The 16,164-nt window shown below is 40.0% G+C and overlaps 1 protein-coding gene across 1 annotated transcript in view; it reads left to right on the forward strand.

Annotated features, from left to right (window-relative positions):
* Positions 1-422: 422 nt before the first annotated feature.
* CATSPERE (catsper channel auxiliary subunit epsilon) overlaps positions 423-16,164 on the forward strand; it is an 88,380-nt gene continuing 72,638 nt past the window's right edge. The window contains exons 1-5 of the mRNA XM_047755028.1: positions 423-546; positions 3,371-3,419; positions 11,599-11,672; positions 12,526-12,595; positions 15,249-15,319. Coding sequence (XP_047610984.1) covers positions 482-546; positions 3,371-3,419; positions 11,599-11,672; positions 12,526-12,595; positions 15,249-15,319 — 329 coding nt within the window. The 5' untranslated portion in view covers positions 423-481. The remainder of the gene's footprint in view (positions 547-3,370; positions 3,420-11,598; positions 11,673-12,525; positions 12,596-15,248; positions 15,320-16,164) is intronic.

Raw genomic sequence — 16,164 nt, forward strand, 5'->3', positions numbered from 1 at the left:
CTCAATAAGCACAGGTTACTATTTGTTTCATTTATGGAGCACCTGCTCCCTGGAAAGTACTGCCGGCTAAAAGCTATTGTAGTGGTTATATACTGTCCCGACAAAGATTTAGGCTAAAATATACTCTAACTTACAAGTTTCACCTTTATTCAATCAATCGGGATTTTCCTAAGTGGTTCTACTACCTCATTCCCCTCAAAACCCTAGCTCAGGAATTCCTAGGTAGCTCAGTGGGTTAAGGATCCCGCGTTTCCACTGCTGTGGCTCAGGTCCCATCCCTGGCCTGGGAACTCCCACGTACCTCGACGTTCGCTGTTCCTAGAATCTGATTTACACTTTCGCCTCCAGGAGGGGAGCCCAGGTCCCCGCGCGCGCGCGCGCGCGCGCGCGCGCCGGCTTGCACGCATGCGCACACACCCTCTCCTGGAGGTGAGCGGCCCACGGAGCGCGCGAGGACCGGCGGGCGCGACACGCCGGCGCCATGTCAGCCCGAGGAGTGGCGGTACTGCTTTCTTGGCTGAGCTGCTGCGGCTCGGCCTTGTGGAGGTAGAGAGACGCCGGGCGCGGGCTGGGGTCTCCCCCGGGGTCGGGCAGGCGGGGGCCCATCCCGGTGCCTCAGCCCTTGAGGACCACAGACTCGCGCCCCAAGTCCCCCATCTCCAGCCCCAGCTCCCCGCCGCCCCTTCCGAGGGGGTTTTCAATAACCAAGGGCGAGAAAGGATGGTGCTGCTGGGACTCGACTGTCTCCTCCGGTCCCCGCAGTAGGGATGCAGCACCTTCACACCACAGCCCTTGGGACGGCGGACCCTCCTGCTCCCGCAATCCCGAAGGTCCTTTCCTCTCTCTGCACCCCTTTCGCTCAAGAGGAGAGAAGCACGTGAGAACCGAAAAGTCGCCCCCAGAAATGGGGGACAGGGACGCTTCACTAGGGTAACTGGGCGTCTAGTAGGTAGTGGCGGTTGAAGGACTTGTGAAAGTGTGCTTTATAAAACGTACACTGTACCATCGGCAGGGTAGGTAATTTGTGCTGCCCGCAATATATGGTTGTCGCACGTGAATGATTTAGCACAGGCTTCTGTCACGTGTCCAAGAGTATGACCTGTCTAGGACCAATTCCTGGATGGGCATAGAAGCATGAGTGAAAATGGCTGGCCCAAAGGAATCATTTTTTAGGGTCCACAGAGAGAGGAAAAGTGAAGTCAGGGAGGGACTTATCTCTCAGGAGATGAAGGAAGGGGTAAGTCGAGAAGTCTCTTTGATTTGAAGAACTGGTAGAGTGGGAATACACTAGAGAGAACAAGAAAGATACATTCTCACAGTCCCAGAGTGAGATGATGGAGTCCTTTTCATTAAAAAACAGACCTAGCACATGGGCCCTCTGTACCCCCATCCATACCTGTAAACATCCCAGATCCATTCCCAGCAACACATTAAATATTGGATACAATTAAGGAAGCTAGGATGAGAAGGTGTTATAGTTGTCTGTGATGAAGTTAATAAGTTAGATATGATTCCTTTAGCTACTGTTCCTTCCATACCCTGTCCACAGCCTTAATAGGAGCTGGAAGCTGATGAAGGAGAAAGTGAGGGAAAAGGGCTTGTCAGAGAAGGTCGTTTTAGCATTTATCTACCAGGTTTCATTCACGAATTAGATTACACACTTTAATTTGGTCAGTTAAAATACTTAATCTTCCAATTGTATTCTTCTCTTCGCTGGGGTTTTTGTCTTTCTTCCTATAACGAGAGGTCTTATAGTCATGAGTGTGATGTGGTTCATATTTACTTGAAAAAAGACCTTTGATGAAAATATATTTCATTTTAATTTATAGGGAGAAATGAAAATCCATGAACATATTTTTGCTTTTAAATTTTTTTTTTTGCCTTTTTGCCTTTTTGCCTTTTCTAGGGCCGCTTCCCTCGGCATATGGAGGTTCCCAGGCTAGGGTTGAATGGGAGCTGTAGCCACCGGCCTACACCAGAGCCACAGCAATGCGGGACCCAAGCCGCGTCTTCGACCTACACTACAGCTCATGGCAGTGCTGGATCCTTAACCCACTGAGCAAGGGCAGGGATCGAACCCACAACCTCATGGTTCCTAGTCAGATTCTTTAACCACTGCGCCACGATGGGAACTCCCATGAACATATTTTTATCTGCAGATAGATAAAATGTTTCATTAAAAATACTAAAATATATTTCAGTATGTGACTGACATCTGTTAATGAGAATTGAGAATTCTGATTTATAATTCTGAGAAAGGTGTTATGTAGTGATACCCCAGCAATTACACATACAGAAATCGCCTCTGATTTAAGATTTTAGTGATGGAGCAATCCATTGACAATTAAGTGTGTAATGTCAGCAGGAACTAGATTATTGAAGCAAAGAGAAGGGGAAGGAATTTTAACATGATGCTTTATGATGACCACTGGCCACATCTGGCCATTGAGCCCTTGAAATGTGACTAGTCCAAATTGAGATGTTTTGTGAATGTGGTATGTACACCAGATTTCAAAGATGTAGTACAAAAGAAAAGATTACTTATATATATATATATTATTTATTATTAAAATCAATTTCTCTTTTTATTCTTTTTTGTTGTTGTTTTGTTTTAGGGCCGCACCTGCAGCATATGGAGTTTCCCAGGTTAGGGGTCAAATCGGAGCTACAGCTGCCAGCCTACACCACAGCTACAGCAACCCAGAATTCTAGCCACGACTGTGACCTACACCACAGCTCATGACCACACTGGATTCCCAACCCACTGAGCGAGGCCAGGGATCAAACCTGCATCCTCATGGATACTAATCGGATTTAATTCTGCTGCGCCACAACAGCAACTCCTCTTCTTGCTTTTTTAATGTGGTACTAGAAAATCTTTAAGTACATAGGTGGCTCACATATTTTTATTGGACAGTAGAAAGATCATATAGGCAGAAATTAAAGTACCCTGAATACTGGCAAGAAATGATCATGAACAAGGACTCATAGAAATTTGCTCTTCACTTCAGTATTTCAAATAAATACTGTTTTTTTTATTTCAATCTTCATTTTATTGTAACTCCATTTATAAATGAAATGGAGCCAATATTCATCAACAGTTTTTATTCTAAAACAAAAGCAAGATCTGAAATTATTTACTTCTCAGTGTAATGATTTCAGACACTGAGCAAACTTGAACACACCTTGAGTTGTGGGCAAATGTCATGGATATTCCCAGTTTTAAGGCTTGACTACACTTTCTAAGCAGGTATTTGGGCAGTAATGTAAAGCTCATGGCAGCCTCGGTGTGCTCTGGCCATGTACACAATTCCTTGTATTTGGAGGAGAAATTAGTCTTAGTATTCATGTTTGACCTTTTCCTCTGCAGGTATTCCAGTAACAGCCCAAACTACCGCATTTTTAGTACCAGAAGTACTGTAAGTGTTTCGCTTTTAAACTATAGTTAAGTATTAATTTTTTTTTTAACCTCACAGCAGAGGGCAGAGTTAATCCTACTCAGTCGTACAGTACAGTGTCATTCTTTTATTTTTATTTTATTTCTTTCATCCCATTTATCTTCCTAATATAAATTCCCTCTCTAATAAGTGTCTTTAAATATATAAATATGTATATAGCAAAAACTGGTCATGTTGTTTTGCATGTTTTTGTGATTTAACCTTCACAAAATGGTGTTATGATACAGATAGGATGACCATACAATATACTGAGAATGAAAGATAGTGGTATTAATAGTTGTTCTGGGACAACAGGTATAAACTGGAACTGTCTAGACAAACCAGGATGCGTGGTTACCCAGGATATAGATTTCATTCTCTATGTTACTTCTTTTGTTTTGTTTTGTCTTTTTAGGGTCATACCCACAGCATATGGAGGTTCCTAGGCTAGGGGTCTAATCGGAGCTGTAACTGTCGGCATACACCACAGCCACAGCAACGTCGGATCCTTAACCCACTGAGCAAGGCCAGGGACCAAAGCCGCAACCTCATGGTCCCTAGTCGGATTCGTTTCTTCTGTGCTACGATGGGAACTCCTCTCTATATATTACTTCTTTTATTCAACACTATGTGTAGTTCATTTTCTCTTAATGCACCCTGATTCCTGGTGTATGTGTCTATGATGAATCTATTCTCCTCCTTAATGATGGATCTATGATGGATCCATGATGCCTCCATGGCTTCCTACCACCACAGACAACATTGTGATGGATGCCCTGCTACATGTCCTTTTCAGGATCTGTGCAATAATTTTTCAGCTATGGTTGCCAGGACGTAGAGAAACAGACACCTAATTCAGCTAAATTCTGCAAAATTGTTTCCAGAATGGCAATCACAGTTTCTCTTCTTCCCTGGTGCATATTCACCTAAATTGAGTATTATTGAATTTCCCATTTTTCACCCATCTCATTTCTACATAGGAATAGTTTATTGCTGCTGTTATTTTCAGCTGTCTGATGACTAGTGATTTGGAGCATCTTTTCCCATATTTTATGCAGGTTCTCCTCCTGTGAATTGCCTGCTCATACCTTTTGCCCATTTTCTATTAATTTTCTGTCCTTGTTGATTTACTGTTTTTTTATCTACATTCTAATCTATGTATTAGTCAGATGTTGGTTTTAAATGTTTTAGTTAGGAGTTCCCTGGTGGCTCAGTGGGTTAAGAATCTGGCATTATCACTGCTGTGGCTCATGTGGCAGCTGTGGCATGGGTTTGACCCCTAGCCTGGAAACTTCCACATGTTCTAGGCGTGGACAAAAAAAATAAATAAATATTTTAGTTATCATTTCCTATCCTCTCACCTACATATCTAACCACTGACTTTGTCCATGGATATGCGATCGTTTTTACAAAGCTGACTTTTGTGAGCCATCCCCTCCCTTATTTGATCTTACAATTTATACTTTTACTGAGTTAAATTTGAGAAAAATGTTTGCTGGAGTTCCCATCATGGCTCAGTGGAAACGAATCTAACTAGTATCCATGAGGACACAAGTTCAATCCCTGGCCTTGTTTGGTGGGTTAAGGATCCTGATGTTGCCATGAGCTATGGTGCAGGTTGCAGATGTGGCTCAGATCTGGCATTGCTATGGCTGTAGTATAGGCCAGTGGCTATAGCTCTGATTCAACCCCTAGCCTGGGAACTTCCACATGCTGCAAGTACAGCCATTTAAAAAAAAAAAAAAAAAAAAAGGAAAAAAAGAAAAATATTTGCCTGAGTTGCAAAGATTTTTATCCTACATTTTCTTTTCTTTTATACACTTTATATTTTTACCTTTCAAATAAAGATCGTAAATCCTATCTGGACTCCACATTGTATGTGATATAAGGTAGGCATTTATATTAGTTTCTCCATAGAATGAACCAGCGTGCATTAAACAATTTATTGTTTCCCTATTATTTTTTCTGGTATCATCTTTGTTCTGTATATGGATGTGTTGATTTCCGAACTTTATTCTTTCCTATTGGTAGACTTGACTGATCCTCTCTGCAACATCTTTCATTTTCAGTGCTGTATCGTCTTCTCTTGAATTAACGTACAATAAAATATACATCATTCTATTCTAGATAAACAATTAGGTAATTTCCATGGGTTTTTTTGTTTTGGATTGGTTTGGTTTGGTTTTTTTTTTGGTCTTTTTAGGGCTGCACCCATGGCATATGGAAGTTTCCAGGTTAGGGTCAAATCAGAACTCTAGCTCCTGGCCTGCCGCACAGCCAAAGCAATGCCCGATCCAACCCACATCTGCAACCTACACCACAGCTCACAGCAACATCAGATCTTTAACGCACTGAGCAAGGCCAGGAATCGAATCTGCATCCTCATGGATTCTAGTCAGATTCGTTACCACGGAGCCACAATGGGAATTGCAAGTTGTTTCCATTTTAGCCTACAGTGATTAGGGCTGCTATCAATGTTCTTATGTCTATCTTCTGGTTAACATATGTATGCATTTCTGCTGAGTCTACACCTAGGAGTGGAGCTGAAAATTCATAGTGTTTGTGCATTTGTTCAATTTTAGTAGATGGTGCCAAAAGATTTTACAAGGCAATTGTATCAGTTTACATTCATATTCTATCTATGCATGTTATTGTATTTACATTATTCAAAGCCAGGCAAAAGGAATCTCTGTAAACTACATTTCCTTTTAAAATGTACATTTGTCTTCAAATATATTGCTATCCATTTCTTTATAATTTTACATACCACTTAAAATTTCTATTTGTAATTATTTTATATCTCTACTATGATTTGTTTCAGTACCTCACCTTTTTTTCTTGAACAGTTTTGTTTTATGATTGACCATTTTATTAGTCTTTTTTAAAAATCACCTTTTTCATCTCTACCATTCCTTTATCATTTTTATGTAGGTGACAGAAATGTTTCATCTTCATCTTTAATTGATAGTTGGCCACTAAAACAATGAGGTTATGTCATTGCAGAAATGCATGTTAGGAGCCAGAGTCTGATTATAAGAAAAGAAGGTAGACAAAAGAGAGGTAGACAAAGTAGAGGATAAAGCCAGTGCTTTTGTGTCTGCTTGAAAGTGATATTCAAAGAAAGAAAGAGGAGTTTCCATCGTAGCGCAGTGGTTAATGAATCTGACTAAGGAACCATGAGGTTGCGGGTTCAATCCCTGGCCTTGCTCAGTGGGTTAAGGATCTAGAGTTGCCATGAGCTGTGGTGTAGGTCGAAGACGCAGCTCGGATCCTGCATTGCTGTGGCTCTGGCACAGGCTGGCAGCTACAGCTCTGATTAGACCCCTAGCCTGGGAACCTCCATATGCCAAGGGAAGCTGCCTTAGAAAAGGCAAAAAGACAAAATAAAAATAAAAATGAAAGAAAGAAAGAAAATATTGAGTGTACGTAAGACATTTCAGGGATTAAATATTCTGTGAATCTTCTTGATGGAAAGCACTTAAAAATCTCTTCCCACCTCTTGGCTTTTCCTGGAGCTTCAGCATGAGGTTCAGGCCTCAGGGCTGGCACATATGGAGGTGCTTTCCAGGGAACATAGGTTGTTGAACACCGTCTTTGCACTCTCCCTCTGCTTCATTACAGGTCATTGGTATTTCTGAAATAGATTGTGCACTTGTCTGGAGTCCTGATTTTTATAACTGCTGCCCAAGGATCACATCTGGAGACCAGTAGGGCTTATGCTTGCTGTCCCACAGGCAGTGTATATTTGTACAGTTTAAAAGCTGCTACTAGGGGAGTTCCTGCCGTGGCGCAATGGAAACAAATCCGACTGGTATCCATAGGAATACGAGTTCAATCCCTGGCTGCTCTGAGTGGGTCAGCAATCTGGCATTGCTGTGAGCAGTGGTATATGTTGCAGACACAGCTTGGATTTGGTGTTGCTGTGGCTGTGGCATAGGCCTGCTGCTGTAGCTCTGATTCGACTCCTAGCCTGGGAACTTCCACATGCTGCACATGCAACCCTAAAAAAAAAAAAAAAAAAAAAAAGGATACATGTAAGGATAACTTGATCCCCTTGCTGTACAATGGGAAAAGAAAAAAAATAAAAAAGGAGAAGAAGAGAAAAGAAAAAAAAAAAGCTGCTACCATGAGTTCCCATGTGGCTCAGCATAGTATCCATGAGGATGTGGGCTCATTCCCTGGCCTTGCTCACTAGTTTAAGGATCTGGCATTGCCCCAAGGTGCAGTGTAGGTTGCAGATGCAGCTTGGGTCTGGCATTGCTGTGGCTGTGGCTGTGGTATAGGCCAGCAGCTGTTGCTCTAATTTGACCCCTAGCCCAGTAACTTCCATATGCCATGGGTGCAGCCCTAAAAAAAAAAGAAGCTTCTCCCTGAGGGTCTAGATGCTAATCATTATGAATCTAGATGTTGACAGATTCTCCCCTTTGGGACACTGACACTTCTTGGCACGTATTCAGATACTGGGAGCTTTTAAAAATAAATTAGGCTGCTTGGACAATTACAAAGGATTGAGAGATAACCAAGAGCTAGGGCAGAGTTGAATAATAAGGCTCATCTCCTATACAAGGCCACTCCTTCAAGACTGGGAGGAGGTGCTGTTTTCATCTAATGCATAGAAGCAAACACAGAGAGTAAAGGAAAATGAAGTAATGGAGGAATATGTTCCACACAAAGGAATAAGATAAAATCTCGGGGGTGGGGGAGAGAAACTGGATGAAATGGAGGTAGGTAAATTTACCTGATACAAATTTAAAGTAATGATCATAAAAATACACTGCACTTGAGAGAAGAATGGAGGAACACAATGAGAACTTCAGCAAAGAAACAGAAAATACAGGAAGTACAAATAGAAGTCATAGAGCTGAAGAATGCAGTAGCTGAACTGAAACATTCAATAGAGGAGTTAAATAGCAGGTTACATGAAGTGGAAGAAGTGATGAAAGAACTTGAAGATAGGGCAGTGTAACTCAGCTGATCAGAAGAGAAAAATGAAAAAAAGAATTTTAAAAATTTAAGTAGCTTAGGGGACAGATGGGACAACATCAAGTGGGCTAACATTTAGGTTGTATTGGTCTCAGTAGGAGAAGAGAGAGAGGGGCAGAAAGCTTTTTGAAGAAATAATGCCTGAAAACTGCCCTAACCTGGGGAAGGAAACAGACATCCAGATCCAGGAATCCCAGAGTGTTCTAAATGAGGTGAATCCAAGGAGACCCACACCAAGACACACTACAATTAAGATGTCAAAAGTTAAAGACAAAAAGAAAAATCTTAGAATCCTTAAGAGAAAAGAAACTTATGTGAAATGAAATAATTATGACTATCAGCAGAAACTTTGCAAGCTAGAATGGAGTGACACCATATATTTAACATAGCAAAAGAAAAAAATCTTCCAAGCAATATTATTCTACCTGGTTATTATTCAAAATTGAAGGAAGGATAGTTTTCCAGATAAAGATAAGCTAAAAGAGTTAATCACTGCTAAGCCCACCTTGCAATAAATATTAAAGGGGCTTCTTAAAGCTAAAAAGAAGGGGTGCTAATTAGTATCAAGGAAATATTTGAAAGAATAAATCTCACTGAAAAGGTAAATATATAGTAAAGGTAGTGGGTTAATCATTTATAAAGTGGGTATGAAGACTAAAAGACAAAAATAGTTAAAATAACTGGAACGTCAATAAGATAAAAATATGTAAAATGTGACATCAAAAAAATGGTTGGGGAGTTCCTGTTGTGGCACAATGGTTAAAGAATCCAACTAGGAACCATGAGGTTGCGGGTTCGATCCCTGGCCTTGCTCGGTGGGTTAAGGATCTGGCATTGCCGTGAGCTGTGGTGTAGATTGTAGACGCAGCTTGGATCTGGCATTGCTGTGGCTGTGGCGTAGGCCAGCGGCTACAGCTCTGATTAGACCCCTAGCCTGGGAAACTCCACATACCACAGGACGTGGCCCTAGGAGGCCAAAAAAAAAAAAAAACCCAAAACAAAAAAAATTGGTGGGGAAATAAGAATATAGAGCTTTAGACTATGGTAAAACTTAAGTTGTTATCAACTTAAAATTTACTGCTATATAAGTTTTTACATATAAGTCTTATAGTAACCACAAAGCAAATCATAGTAGATACACAAAAGATAAAGAATCAAAGCAAACCACTGAAAAATGCACTAAGCCACAAGAAAGAGAGCAGAGAATAAGAAAGGAACATAGAGAAACAACAAAACAGCCAGAAAACAATGACCAAAATGGCAATAAATACATACCTATCCATACTTACTTCAAATGTAGATGGACTACATGCTGCAATAAAAAGGCCTAGAGTAGCCAAATGGATAAAAATAAGACCCATCTATAATGCTGCCTAAAAGAGACTCATCAGAAGTAAGAACACACACAGACTGAAAAATGACAGGATGGAAAGAGAGATTCTGTGCAAATGAAAATAAAAAGTAAGTAGGGTTAGGAGTTCCCTGATGGCCTAGTGTTTAAGGATCTGGTATTATCACTGCTCTGGCTCCAGTTCAATCTCTGGCCCAGGAGCTTTTGAATGCCATTGGCATGGCCAAAACAATAAGCGGGGTTAGTCATACAGCAGATAAAGTAGTTTTTAAGATTATGACTCTTATTAGAAGAGCAAAAGACAATGACCAGGGGTCATTTGAGCAAGAGTATACAACATTTGTAAATAGTTATAGATCTATCATAGGACTATCTGAATAATATAAAACCAAAATTAAAAGATCCAAATGGAGAAATAGAAATATAATACCTTTAATACCTTACCTCCTTCAATGGGTAGATCATTCAAACAGAGAATTGGTAAGGAAACATCAGTGTTACTTGGCACATTAGATCAGATGGCCTTGTAAGTTTATTTTCATTAAATAGATATGAAGAGAAAGACAAGATCGCTTTGAAAATAGGAGAGAAGTGAAATACTGCTATATTTTTGCTTTTATTATTAGCATAAAATGGAAGTTTTTAGGCCTGAAGAGTAGTAAGGGGGATTTTTATAAACCTCCCGTGCATCTATCCATATGTATTTCTCCTTTCCCATTCTTTTTAAATGCTAGATCACCCAAGACAGAACTGCGTTGTTCTTGGCACATTAGATCAGATGGCAGAACATCACATCCACAAGAAACAATACACATTCTTCTCAAGTGCAAACAGAACATTCTTCCAGATAGGTTGTATCTTAGACCACAAAATAAGTTTTAAAATTTAAAAAGATTGATATTCTATCAAGTATCTTTTCTGACTTGCAGTGGTGTAAAACTAGATATCAATGACAAGAAGAAAACTGGAAAATTCACAAATATAAAGGGATTAAACAACATGCTACTAAACAACCAATGAGTCAAAGAAAAGAACTCTAAACATACCTGACACAAATAAAAATGGAAATACAATGTAGCAATACTTATGGAATGCAGCAAAAGCTGTTCTCAGAGGTACATTCATAATTTAAATGCCTGTATTAAAAAAAAAACCCAAAATGGAAATCTCAAATAACCTAACATTACCCTTGATGGAACTCAAAAAGAAGAATAAATGAAGCCCAAAGTTAGTAGAAGAAAGGAAATAACAAAGATCATAGCAGAAGTAAATGAAATAAAGACTAAAATAACAATAGAAAATATCAATGATGGAGTTCCCATTGTGGGTCAGTGGTAACAAACCCAACTAGTATCCATGAGATTGTAGGTTCAATCTCTGGCCTTTCTTAGTGGGTTAAGGATCCGGCATTGCCGTGAGCTGTGGTGTAGTTCGCAAAAGCAGCTCAGATCCCACGTTGCTGTGGTTGTGGTGTAGGCCAGCAAGCAGCTGCAGCTCTGATTCCACCCCCGCCTGGGAACTTCCATATGCCACAGGTGTAGCCTTTAAAAGAAGAAGGAAAAAAAAAAAAAAGAATAATGACACTAAGAACTGGTTCTTTCAAAAGATTAACAAAATTAACAAACTTTCAGCTAGACTCACAAGACAAAAAGGGAGGAGTCGTAATACTTTTCCTTTGTCATAATACTTGTACAATTTCAAGGAATTGAATTTTAATCATTGTTTTTTTAAATGATGACTTAGAAAATTGAGCCCGACATCTAAACACTGAGATAAAAAGTTGTGGATCAGATATTTTGTTTGAGCTATTTTACCTTCTTTTTTCAGATTAAGTTAGAGTATGAAGGAACATTATTTTCTGAGTGGAGTGTGCCAGGAACTTGTTCTATAAAAAATAAAAGGTAAGATTTTTGCTGTGAAAGTCAACGTGTATGTAAAGAGAATTCATATAGTGTAGGCATTCATATTCGAGGCTGTGATTTTTTGGGGTTTTTATGATTTTTATTTTTTCCATTATAGTTGATATACAGTGTTCTGTCAATTTCTACTGTAGAGCAAAGTGACCCAGTCACACATATATATACATATTCTTTTTCTCACATTATCCTCCATCATGTTCCATCACAAGTGACTAGATAGAGTTCCTTGTGCTACACAGCAGGGTCTCATTGCTTACCAACTCCAAATGCAATAGTTTGCATCTATTAACTCTAGATTCCCAGGCCATCCCACTCCCTCTCCATTGGCAACCAGACGTCTGTTCTTCTAGTCCATGAGTTTCTGATTTTTTCTTTTTTAGGGCCACACCCGTGGCCTATGGAAGTTCCCAGGCTAGGGGTTGAATCAGAGCTGCAGCTGCCAGCCTACACCACAGCCACAGCAACACCAGATCTGAGCCATGTCTGCGACCTACACCACAGCTCACAGCAACACCAGATCCTTAACCCACTGAGTGAAGCCAGGGACTGAACCCACAACCTCATGGATACTAGTTGGGTTTGTTACTGCTGAGCCACAACGTGAACTCCTCAAGGCTGTGATTTAATGTAAGTTTATTTTCATTAAATAGATATGAAGAGAAAGACAAGATCGCTTTGAAAATAGGAGAGAAGTGAAATACTGCTATATTTTAGCCTTTATTATTAGCATAAAATGGAAGTTTTTAGGTCTGAAGAGTAGTAAGGGGGATTTTTATAAATCTCCCGTGCATCTATCCATGTGTATTTCTCTGTTCCCATTCTTTTTAAATGCTAGATCACCCAAGACAGAACTGCGTTGTTCTTCTCCTGGTGTTCAGACTATAAGACCAATTGTTACGGGTCCAGTAAGTTGATTTTAATGATAAGTTATTAAATCCTGAACAATCACCCCTGTTACATTTTATTTTGCCTTTTTTTGACCTATGACTTAATGTAACCTGTTTTAAGTAGTAAAATTGTAACTATAAATAAGGTATTTAAAATTATCAGTATATCATTAATTTTTGGATCTATCTCATAGCAAATTGTAAGTTATGAACTGATACAGTAGTTCCCCCTTTATCCATGGTTACACCGTCTGTGGTTTTAGTTACTCATGGTCCACTGTGATCTAAAAGATTTAAATGGGAAATTCCTGAAATAAACAGTTCACAAGCTTTAAATTGCCATTCTGAGTAGCACGATGAATGATCCTGCCATCCCACTCTTTCCCACCTGGGACATTTTCTACCCATTAGTTACCTAGTAACTGTCTCAGTTATCGGATCTACTATTGCAGTACTGCTTGCTCAAGTAACCTTTATTTTATTCAATAACATCTCCAAAGTACAAGACTAGTGATGCTGGCAATTCAGATCTGCCAACGCGAAGCCATAAAGTGCTTTCTTTCAATGAAAAGGTGAAAGTCTTTGACTTCATAAGGAAAGACAAAAAGATGCTATTGATAGCGTTATTGGGTTTAATTATTAGTTATGGTTAATCTCTTACTGTGCTTGATGCATAAATTAAACTTTGTCATAGGTATGTGTGTATAGGGAAAAAAAACAGTATGTATACAGTTGGTTTGGTACTCTCTGCAGTTTCAGTCCTCTACTGGGGTCTTGGAATACATCCCCCCTAGATAGAAGGGGACCACCATGTGTGATTTGTACATTACTGGGGTTTATTTTATTTTGCTTTTTAGTGGAGCACCTGTGGCATATGGAGGTCCCCTGGCTGGGGGTCGAATCAGAGCTACAGCTGCCGGTCTTCGCCACAGCCACAGCAGAGTGGGATCCGAGCCAGGTTTGTAAGCTACACCACTGTGCACGGCAACGCCGGATCCTTTAACCCACTGAGCGAGGCCAGGGATCAAACGCGAGTTCTCATGGATATGTGTCTGGTTCGTTGCCACAGAGCCACAGCAGGAACTTCCACGTGAGTTTTTTTAATTAATAAATGTATTAAACCTCCAGTCACCATCTTAATGATAATAGTACTCCCACTGGCCACACAACTTACGGTTGACATTTTCACACGAGCATATCAAAATCCATTGCTATAGAGATTCGATATAACAAGCCCTGCCTTTACTTGGGGGCTTGTATCTTATTTTTACTTCATAATCTTTTCAGGGAACAGGTAGACAGGGTACTGTGGGAGAGGCCAGATGAATATATTAATTCGTTTTTCAATCCCAATAGATTGAAAAATTTTAGAATTTGGCTTTTTTAGTTTATGAGTGTTTACCAGTTTCATGAACACAATTCCTGAGAAAGTAGATGATTTTTTTCCCCTCTGCTATGTGTTGGAAGTCCACATAAATGTGTAATGTTCTGTAAAATATGCACACATAAATACACGTGTATGAAGGAATATCACTGCATAATTTCATCAGAACTTACAGCCTTTAAGGAGGTACATGTGCTTTTGAGATATACTCAAAAGCACTCAGTTATAACAACCAGAAGTATCTCCAGGCCTTGCCAGATGTCTCCTTGCAAGCAAAATCACCTCTACTTGAAAGCCATTAAAGAAGAAAATTATTGAACGGTGTTGCATTGAGGAAGACTGTCTAGGAGAATCTGCTGTTTCCCTTTGTGCAGTTACAGAGAACTCTTCTGTGCCCATAAGCGTGGGCATGCAGGAGTTCCACACTGATCAGCTCTCCTACATCATCTGGGTGCCCCACCATTCAGGTAGTTCTGGTTCTTCCTACATGGAGTTAACGTCACACCCACAGTTACGGTCTCAGGTCCACAAGACTGTCCCGACTTGAGATGCCAATTGCAAGTTCCAGGTTTTCACCCGGACTTCTTACTGACTGGTGATAAAGCCAGGTACTCACAGCCTTCTTCTCGAGTTTCCATAATTTACTCAACAGCTCTAAAAAAGCAGGGAAATACATTTACTGATTAAAATGAAGGACGTGGTAAAAGGATCCAGATGAACCACTGGGTCAAGAAGTACACAGGGCAAGGTCCAGATGGGTTCCGAGGGCAGCCACCTCTGTCACTCTGGAGCTGGATGAGTCACCTGCTGGCATGCAAATGTGTCCACCAACCTGGGCACTCTCTGACTCATGCTTTTGGGGGTTTTACGAAGACTTCATCCAGTCGGCGTGGTTGATCATTAACTCCTTTTCCAGCCTTCTCCTCTTTTCGGAAAATGGGATGTTGAGCTGAACGTTCCAGCCTTTTAATCATTTCTAGTGATCACTTCCCAACCAGGAACCCACCAAGAGTTGTCTCATTAGAACAAAAGGAACGTAGGAGCTCTGTGTTAGACATTCCTAATACTCAGAAAAGCACAAGAGTGTTTAGGAGCTGTGTGTCCGGAACCGAGGTCAAAGACCAAATATTAGAAGAAACTGGGTGAAGAACTATAGGTATGTATGTATGTGTGTGTGTGTATATATGTATGTATATATATATGTATATATATATAATTTCACAAAGACAAATATAATGGAAACATTAAGCTATTTAAACTTATAGTTTCTTTTGCATTTTCTTTTAGGATTTAGAAGAAGAACGCTATTTATCTGTGGACGTATCTCATACTTGCTTTCTGTGGTATTATAATGTTATGTAAGTAATGCAAAAGAAAGGCGATTAATGTGTTTTAAGAGTATTTAGCTTTGGTGTTCCTGTCATGGCTCAGCGGTTAATGAACCCAACTAGCATCCATGAGGACGATAATTCGATCCCTGGCCTCGTTCAGTGGGTTGAGGATCCAGCATTGCTGTGAGCTGTGGTGTAGGTTGCAGATGCGGCTTGGATCCTGTGTTGCTGTGGCTATGGCGTAGGCCGGTGGCTACAGCTCCCATTCGACCCCTAGCCTGGGAACCTCCATATGACGCAGGTGCGGCCCTAAAAAGGCCAAAAAAAAAAAAAGGAGTATTTAGCTTTAATTAACCACAAATGAATTATCAACATAGTTTCCATACAAGCTTTTATTCACCAATCAAGATATTCTCAAATGTATTGCCCAACTAATATTAAAGAACTAACAGTAGAAATAACAATGGCAACTACCATTTGAACATATGCTGCTTCTACATCGTCATACTTTACGTAAATTACTTTGTCAATTTTTACAATTACAGTGAAGTGTAACTATCATTAGCTTTATTACAAGTGAGGAGATATAAGCTTGGATAGGTTAAATAATTTGGAAAAATATGCAGCTACTAAACAATAGCATTGGGAGCTAGTTCTGTTTTTTTCAGATTACCGCCTTCATTTTTGCAATATACATTATGTTCTAAGAGGACTCTCTTTGTCTCAGAGAGCTCTTCAAACCCTTTTTAACGTGATGGTGAATGAATATAAATAAGAAGGAAAAACTGGTACAAGAAAAAAATCCATTATAAAATCATTCAATAACTGAAAAGCATCAGGGAATCAGAGGGTTTTTTTGGTATCATAGTCAA

The sequence above is a fragment of the Phacochoerus africanus genome, chromosome 12, assembly GCF_016906955.1.
Source record: "Phacochoerus africanus isolate WHEZ1 chromosome 12, ROS_Pafr_v1, whole genome shotgun sequence".
Lineage (NCBI taxonomy): Eukaryota > Metazoa > Chordata > Mammalia > Artiodactyla > Suidae > Phacochoerus > Phacochoerus africanus.